At 32.6% G+C, this 9,642-nt stretch overlaps 1 protein-coding gene across 1 annotated transcript in view; it reads right to left on the bottom strand.

Moving 5' to 3' along the window:
* Nucleotides 1-223: 223 nt before the first annotated feature.
* ARL6 (ADP ribosylation factor like GTPase 6) overlaps nucleotides 224-9,642 on the bottom strand; it is a 39,353-nt gene continuing 29,934 nt past the window's right edge. Inside the window, 2 exon segments of the mRNA NM_001075782.1 lie at nucleotides 224-2,915; nucleotides 7,965-8,020. Coding sequence (NP_001069250.1) covers nucleotides 2,890-2,915; nucleotides 7,965-8,020 — 82 coding nt within the window. The 3' untranslated portion in view covers nucleotides 224-2,889.

Raw genomic sequence — 9,642 nt, 5'->3', positions numbered from 1 at the left:
AGGAAAAACTGAGGGCGAGAAAAGAAGGGGGCAGCAGAGGATGAGACAGTTAGATGGCCATCTCCAACTCAAAGGACATGAGTTGGAGCAAATTTCAGGAGACAGTGAAGGACAGGGAAGCCTGGCATGCTGCAGTCCATGGGGTCGAAAAGGGTCAGGCACCACTTAGCGACTAAACAACAACAAAGAAGGAATAATCAGAAAGCAGAAAATATGCACCAAGTCAGTTAAAATGCACAGTATTTTAATGTACCAGAGTTACATGCAGGATGTATTTGCCTTAAGTTTTCTCAAAGGTAACTGCATATATTTATAGAAATTACAACATGGTGGGCTGACAATTTCAAAGGAAAAAAATAAATAATCAGAAGATAATTCATAATTTTTAGCAGACAACCTACAAATGAAAAATATACACAACTCGGCTCTTTTGTGATTTATAAGGCATAGGCTGAATAGGGCCACAGTATAAACATTTAAATGCAAAATATACAATAGGCTAACTTTTCAACATTTTATGAGGTGTCATTGAAATGTAGAGCATAATGAATTAATTTTTGTAACACAATGATGTCTAAACATAAAAAAACCTTGCTTTAGCCTAAATACATTTTAATTGCATAATATGTTAAATACAAATGCAATACCCTCAGTGTATATACACTTATATGGCATGCTGTGACCACTAAAGCCCAACTTGCTTCTACATAATCTTTAAATGAAAATAGAGTATGAATGGATGCTTATAAACTAGATTTGGAGATTATGGAAACAAAGCAAACAGTCAGTACCCTCTTCTATATATTTGCATAGGTATGAACTACTGTAGTTTGTGGAATACTAATTAGCTCAGTATTAACATAGTTTTAAGAATTATTCTTATCATAGTCATTTCTGCCCAGTTTAAAATTTGAAGTGTTAAACAGACTTAAAACAAAAAGCAAAAATAAATAAATAAAGCAGTAGTCCCTTGTCCATGACCTCCTCCACACCCATCCTAGTCTCCCACCCCAGAGAAGATTTTTCTATCCTTTTAGCTATTTTTATGGCAGATATCTCTATATTTCTAAAATCAGTATTACTCTTAGCTCTTGAATCATCTATTTTAAACAGATTGTTTTGTTCTGAATCCCAGAACCACCATTTACTAGCTCTGTGACCTTAAACAAATAACATTTTTAGGTCCTTTCCTTGTCTATAAAACAAATACTAGAATCTACTACATAAGGTTATTGTCAGGATTATATGATGCAAAATACCATATGTGTAATAATATTTTGCTCAAAATACAATGACAGCTATTATTATTGTTACCTTATGGTAGCTTAAGGATTTGAATTCTCTTACACCACCACTTTTTCCATCCTCCTAAAATAGTTATAGCATAACAGTTTTTTTGTTGAATTGCAGTGTTTTCATCTTCACATCTTTTTTATATTTAAAGCAACTCTAGATTAATAAGACTCACCTTGTATCCTCATCAAAACCATTTATGAGAAGTTGGCAAACTAGCTAAAATGCTGGATCACTGGAATAGTCTGGGTAATTTTCAATTTGCCAAATTTCAAATTACTGGGACTTCTGGACTAAGAGAAACTGGATTATAGAATTTTTACTATAGTTTTAAAGTTATTATATTCAAATCTCTGTGAAACATGCCACTACTGTAGTCACTGTAATACACCTTTATTACTCACTTACCTTTTGCCTTCTGTTTCTTTCATTTTCACAGCTAAGGATATTTAAGATGCTATGTACTGTATATTACAGTTTTCCTTTATATGGAATATTTTTCAGGATTTACACCACTGCTTTATCCACAGTTCCCCAGTGATTGATTAAAAACAAATGCTTCTATTTAGTGTTTACAATTTCAAGTAGTCTCTAAGTTGTGAGAAGCAACACAATTTGCAAACAGTAGATGGCAGAAGTATGTTTAAAATTCTAAAGAACATTTTTGCAGCAGTTCATGCACAAGAAAATCATAGTTGATGAATCACAGTCTATTCTAACAAAGTACCACAGTAAACTGGACGCAATTTAAAGGAAGAAAGAAAAAAATCAACTGTAATAATTAATCTTAAAATGCAATATTTTCATTCAGCCAATGAAATAAATTAGACACTATGTAAGAAAAGATGCTCAAATTTTCCCTCATTATCTTTTAAGTTCTCTGAGGATAAGCAACATGTTTTATTTACCTTATATCACCATTGCCTAGGACAATGCCAAACTAGTATAGATACAGAGATATTTCATATGTATTCACTGAATAAATGAATTCTGTTTAACTTGGTCTCAGATAATTTGCAAATCTTTGACAGTAAAACACCAAATGCCATGTTAACACAGCATTATTCTTTTTGGCATACAAAGCACACTAGTTGGTACGTTACATTTTAGGTTATGTTGATGGTGACATATAGTAAAGCTTTAATATATATTAATTTACCCAGGAACCCTTATAAATATTTAAAGTTCTTTTTCACAAGCACATCATACCACAAAGTCATATCATAAACTATATTTTTTGACAATTAAAAAATAAAATGCATTAAAGATATCATTAATCATGATGGGGTACTGAGATAAATCTGACTTTATAAACATTCTAATTACAATCAAATGTAGACCTTTACCAAGAAGTTGATAAATCTAGGGAGGGAACTCTTTGGAGGGAAGATTTAGTTTTGATATAATTAATGGCCAGATTAGCATACCTGAAGTCCATTCTTCTTAAAACCTCTCATTAAAAGTCCATAAATGCAAGTAGAAGATTATAAAGTATTCTTACATGTAAAGACACCTTTAAAAAATGTAAAGTATTCAGTTTGCCTTAATATATATTTCTTCAATTGAAAACTGTTGAAGTTTCCAAATACTATTTTTTCATGTCTTCACAGACTGGATCTGATCTGATAACAAAAACCAAACAAAAAATTATTAGTCTCTACAGGGCAAAATCTACTTTCTAAAGTAATCAAAGACAAATCTGTAACAATAGGTAGAAACCCATGCATACAACTGCTTTTTTTTAAAAGCACAATTCGTATTATAGTTTTTCTTTTTATCACTGTACATGCACCCAATTAGTCAACTAGTTCTACGAGGCTTGTATTAAAAATTCAGTCCCTTGCCTCATCCCTTCTTTCTCCCTTCACAGGCAACTACTTCCAGCTCCTTTTTAGGTGATTACCTCTGTATCTCTAAATAATATGCTTTTCTCATTACTTCTTGAATGCAATGTAACATAGGGCTTCAGTTCTCACACATTTGTACACCATCTTCTGCCACCCTCAAGATGCTCCCAATACTCCCATTTTCCTAAAACAGTAATGTTTTATGTCAATGCTACTCACAGCTGGGACAAGGGATAAACTTCAGTTTTTTCCTTTCTTCTACTATATTTTGCTTTCCCTGCAGTGAATAATTGCTTTTCATCCCCAACCCTGCCTTTTTTTTAATGTAACTAACATTATACTTCAATCCACTACTCTCACACCGTTTCAGGCTTTACTAGTATGAGGCATAAAACTGGTCAATCTTCACCTTCTTGAAGAACTCTCCATCATAGTCTTGTGCAGACTCTTTAATCTGACCCAGCTGTTCTCCATGCTCGTCCACGTATTTTCATATGAGATCTTTCACTATTACTCTAGGATCTCTTATTATCATCCTAGGGGTTCCTTCACAACTTTCTTGTGCAGATTTCCCTTATTTCATGGTACCTTATTTTTTCTTCTTGCTTCATTCCTTTGTTTTTGACAAGTATACCTCTGTGGCTACTTTAGTATTAATAAACTGTATAGAAAGTGAACTCTTGAGACTTTACATGGCTGAAGATGTCTTAATTCTCTACAGTTACAATACACTGATACTGCCTGAGAATATTATTTTCTCCTTAGATTTTTCCAAGCACTGCTTCCAAGTGTTGCTGGTGAGAAGTCTGATGCTACTTTGTTTTCTTACCTAAGGAAATCTGCCAATGATATCTCTTATTTTCTTCTCAGGAAATATGGTGAATTTCCCACCATCTTCAGTGTCGATTTTAATGATGCACTTTGGCGTGAGAATATTTTCATTCACCGCCTTGGGCTCTAAAGGGATGTTATAACTAAAAACTCATCATTCAGTTCTGGAAAATAATGTTTTATGATTTGATGACTTTCCACTATTTTCTCTGTTCTCTTTCAGAAATTCTTACTAGGATTTTGGGCCTCATAAATGACTCCTTACTTTATCTTTTCTCCCCCCATTGTCGTTTTCATACTTTCTTAGAGAATGTCTCTATTTTATCTTCTTTTGATTAAGTTTTCCATTTCTACTTGTTGTTCAGTTGCTCAGTCGTGTTGATGTTTTGCGACCCCATGGACTGCAGCATGCCAGGTTTCCCTGTCCTTCACCATCTCCTAGAACTTGCTCAAACTCATGTCCATTGAGTTGGTGATGTCATCCAACCATTTCTACTATTCTATTATTATTTTCCAAGAATTCATATTTTTTTTCAATTAGTATTCTTGTCATATTCATGAAAGTAATACATTCTTTTATCTCTTTGAGGCCACTCGAATAGCGTTTTGAAACATTCTCCCTAAATAGTCTTTTTCTAAACTTTTTCTTTTTCTCCATAATTCGTAATGTTTTGTCTTCAAATACTTCGCAATACTTTGCTATCTTCTCATATGTATAAGTGAACACTATAAAGTTGACTGGAATTTCGTTACATGTGTGAGGCTTGTCAAAAGTAATCTTCATCCTAGTGTATAGCTAGGCCATTTCCTTGAGAATTTCTAATGTTTAACACCTTTAGATCTTTTCTCTTAGCTGGTCTGACTCCTCAAAGCTGGCTTTCTATCTTCTACCTATTGCCAGTGTCTTCTAGGAGAATCAGGAGAAAGCAGAACATGGTTATAATCTTCAATATGAAACTTTCATTTACTCCTCATTTTCAGTTTAGCATTCCAACACACAGTTGTGCTCAGTGCTCTCCACTCCAGAGATACTATGCGACTCTCTGCAAAGAATGAACCTTCAATCTTCTTCTCGGGCACGGATGTATATCTGTGCATTTCCTTTTGGTCTCACCTCGTCTTTGTTTCTAATTTCCATCAATTCCTGAGCCTTTGAAGAGATCTGCAATGTAAATTAGGATGGTTTCCAGCTTTTTCCAGTGCTAGCTTAGAATTTCACTCTTTCAAGTCTGTTAAGTTATTCAACATTCATCACATATTTGGCTTCAAAATCTGGTTACCATTTTTGTCACTCCTATTCTTTTTGTCCTCAGTCTCTTCACTCTTAGTGAGATTTGAAGAGGGGATGAAACTAAGTGTGTGTCCAATCCTTGGCTTTTCAATGGAATGTTCCTAGTTTATAAAATTCTTATATAAAAACTGGAAGCATTATAAACTTTTCCCATAAGATAAAGTGACTCAGTGAATAAGTTTCATGAGTCATGTGGGACGATGTTTTGTTTTCTCATAAATATTTAAGTTTCGGAGCTAGAAAACAACTTACACTTCTGTGATAGTTTCTATATATTCTCTGGTGGTTTTAAAAAATACTTAATAGTTTACTTATGGATTCTTGTCTTTGGGCCGTAATTGACAATCCCTCCAAAAGAGAATAGAATCAGGGCACAAAATGTGTCATTTAATACTTTATCCTCAGTTTTTCAACCTTAAATTTAAAATAATAAAGTTAAATTGATCCAAAATGAACCAGGGCCTTCCTGTTTATGATGTTCGGAAATTGCAGAATTTTGCAAGGAAAATGAAGAGATTTAAGTTCAGAACATCTTTCAAAGATTTACAGAAAAACTTCTTGATAGTAAGTTAGCAAGAAGAGGCACAGACTAGTCTCCTAAATTTACTGCTACTTATTTTGCAAGGTGGGTTTTCACCTGTTTTCAAATCCAAAGACAGGAGCATCAAAAATATAAACTATTTACTATAACATAGAAATTATGAACAAAGGATCTCCTACTCAAAACCAAACTGATATAGTTTTAAATCTGCATACTAAGTTTCCTCTTCTGTTAAACAGAGAAGTTACATAAAAGGATAGGTAAACTGAACATTTTTTGAGTGCTTTCTTAAGCTAGGCACTTTAGTAGAGAGCATTTCATTTAATCTGTATGGCAATTTTAGATATTTTATTTTTTAATTTTAAAGATGAGGAAAATTATCTGTATAATATAAAGACATTAGTTAATAATTAACAAGTAGTGGGAATATATCTGACAGACTCAGAAGTCCAAGTGTTTTTTACTTCTACATCATGCTGCCCACATAAAATGGGGATACTACTACTTACCTTGCAGAGAATTGTAAAGTTTACATAAAATAATATGGCGACACAAGGGCACAACTTTTTTTTTCAATAATGTATCCTTCTTATAGAGATTTGGGAGTTAAGATACAAAGATAATGGATCAGAAAAGTCAATGACAAAAATTAGAGTTGGCAAGTGGCGTTGTGATGTTGGATCACTCCTGACACCTAGTGGCCTTATTGTTACAGACAAAATAAAAAGATGTACAATTTAAAATCCAGATGACCATCACTTATTTTCAATTAAGTACTGTGCTTTGTATTTTTTATTATGGGTTTCCATTCACACTATATCTCTGCTGTGAGCAATAATAAGTACTTAAAATAAGAAATAAAGGTTGACAATATGTTTCTAGTGTCTTCTTTAGAATGTTCCTTTGTAATCTATTTGTTTTATGTGGAATCAGTCCCATAAAATGGTCACTTTGATCACTTCTTTACACAGTCTGAAAAACTAAATTGTTGTGTTCAAAGAAAAATCCCACTAGTGATTCTGAGAACTTTTAGAGGTTCTCAGTTAAGTTTCACTTAATTGTAAAACGTAACTAGAAGGTTCTTTGCAGTGTAATGGTAAATGGCATGATGACTATATAAACACAAAAGAGGGAAACCAAAATACAGCAGTCTGTGCAGTTAACTAGAACACATTTTACTAATAACACAAATATTTATTAGATATACATTTATAGTACTTTGAACTAAAGAAATATTATGTCTCTATGTATGTAAGTAGGCTACTCTTAAGATCCACCATGACATACAGTAGAGAAAAAGAAAATCACATATAGCTCGAATAAAAAGAATGTGTAGAAGAAATTAAATTTATAGCCACAAGACCACAGCTCATGGATTAACAAGTTAATCTCATTATTCACCCTTATTCAGGGCAGGGAGGTTCCTAAAAGAACTCATCCACTGTCCTGCTCAAAAATGGAAATTTTTTTGCCTGACCTTCAGGGTCCTATAAGAAGAAGGACTTATAGAACTTGGTTTCATGCACATTCACGTTTTATTTCTCTGTGTGGGTCACTGTGCTTCAAGCCTTTCCTGTGTCTTGTGGACAATGTAACCTTAGGGAAAATGATAGATCTTAATTTAATCCCTGGTATAGTAAGCTTGTACCGTGATAGCTATTTTGATGAATAACATATAGAACTGTGATATATAGAAACACTAATAGAATACCAGTATATAAAGTACTAAATATGAGTACTAAAATTTGTAGAAACATGCCATGTATAAATGGAGCTATATGTGGAGTACAGCATGACTCCTGAAAGACACATGCCACAAAGATTTTTATTGACAGCAGGTCTAAAATTTACCCCAAAATTCAAATGTGCTTCTATTACTAGATCTGACAGAAACTTATTGCTATAAATTAAAATTATATTCTAGAGTTGTCATGTATATTGATATAAGTAGTTTTTATTTAAATAAATCCTTTATAAAAATGTAATTGAAGTAAATGGAGCAAGGTATTGGATACTTACTGTATTGTATTTTCTGATAGCAGAAATAGATGGAAACAAGAGGGAAAAAGGCAGTGATATAATAAAAATAAAATGTAAAAAAGGACAGAAAATGTGACCGGAAAGAAAATAAAGGCTGAAGATGCAGTTTTTTATGATGTACCTTGAAGCCAGTCTACACCTTCTTGCAATCCTTCTCCTTTTATGGCATCACTAGCACTGAAATAAAACCAACAGAAAAATACACATTTCATCAAAAAACTGTAAGAATAAATAATTACGATTTTGCCATATGGCAAATTAATATATTTAATAACATATCTGAGCAAAACTGGTTAAGTACTGAAACTGAATATACATAGGATATAAAAGTCTGAGTGCTTAGGATCAAGACATGAGAAAACTATTTACTAATTTACATAGACATTTGTAAAAATATATCATTAAAATCTTACTATTTTAGGACTATTACTTGGACTGGCATTAACAAAACATATACTTTGAGTTATTCTCTCAGTAGTGGGATTATAGAGCACACCATCCTACTTTCCCCTACCAGCCCCAATGATTCAATAGCATTTATTTATTAGAAATGCTTTACTTGGGTTGTAATTTAGCCATAGGATGGAGTGACTTTATTTGAAATGAAAATTGATATCTAAAAGGCATAAATCTGTAACTGTAACTCTGGTAAACTGGTAAAATAAAAAAATCCCAGTAGAAGTCAATCATAGTTTTATATTTCTTGGTTTTACAAACCTCGATAGGTTGTTTAACTCTTTGGCCTTCAGTTTTTGCTTCTGTAAAATGGGGGAATATAACCACTGGCCTCATGTGATTATTATAAGAATTAAATATTTGAGATACGCATATAAAACATTGAATACAGAGTCTTTTCATTGTTGTTCCATTCTTGAAAGTAAGTAAGCCTAAATCCTTGTGACATTATTTTATAAATAATAAAAATTAAATTATATAAACTAAAACAATAAAATGTAGAGGATTTTTTGAGTATGAAATAATCTTTTTCTAAGACTCTGACAGTTTCTCATGTTACTGATATAATTATCTAATAACAATTAGTATACATAATTAGATTTTCTGTATGATTAAGATTGCTTTTAGTATGCTGAAGCATGATTTTAAAATGTACTAAATTATCTTAAAACAATTAATTTGATTCTAATAAAAAGAGAAATTACTTTCAAGGAATTATTTATTGGACCAAGAACATGACTTAATAGAATTATTTTAAAATAGAAAGGCAGAAACAAATATCATGAGATAGGCAATTATTCAAAGCAAACTATGGATTACCTTTATTAACAGCAAAACATCACTAACTGAAATACTTATATCAAGAATGATCAACATATTGACTTTTATCACAAACTTCTAGTACCACATAAGAGAACAGTGCCATGAAGAAACCCTTATATCTTGCACTTTTCCTAATAATTCCCAAATATTTAAATTCTACCTTTCCTTTCAAATAAATTATAAGACTCATAACTGGAATAAAAGCCAGAGTCTTCACCATTTTCTGCAAGGCACTATGTGACATAGCCCCTCGTTATTTCTCAGGGGCCTCATCTACAATTTCCCCCTACCTCTCTGTTCCAGCCAGCAAGGACTTCTTGCTGTTTCCAGACAACATCAGGCACATTCTCATCCAAGAGCCTTTTCACTTACTGGCCTCTCTATCTGGAAAAGTTATTCCTCCAAACCTTTGTGTGAATTGCTTCTTGACTTCAATTATATCTCAGAGGGAGACCACATTCATTATTCTTTCTCTTACTATTCTACTTTTTTTTTCACCCTCCCAACTGATGTTTTTATTA

This window comes from Bos taurus, chromosome 1 (assembly GCF_002263795.3).
Source record: "Bos taurus isolate L1 Dominette 01449 registration number 42190680 breed Hereford chromosome 1, ARS-UCD2.0, whole genome shotgun sequence".
Classification (NCBI taxonomy): domain Eukaryota; kingdom Metazoa; phylum Chordata; class Mammalia; order Artiodactyla; family Bovidae; genus Bos; species Bos taurus.
This window is presented reverse-complemented; position numbering and strand designations above follow the sequence as displayed.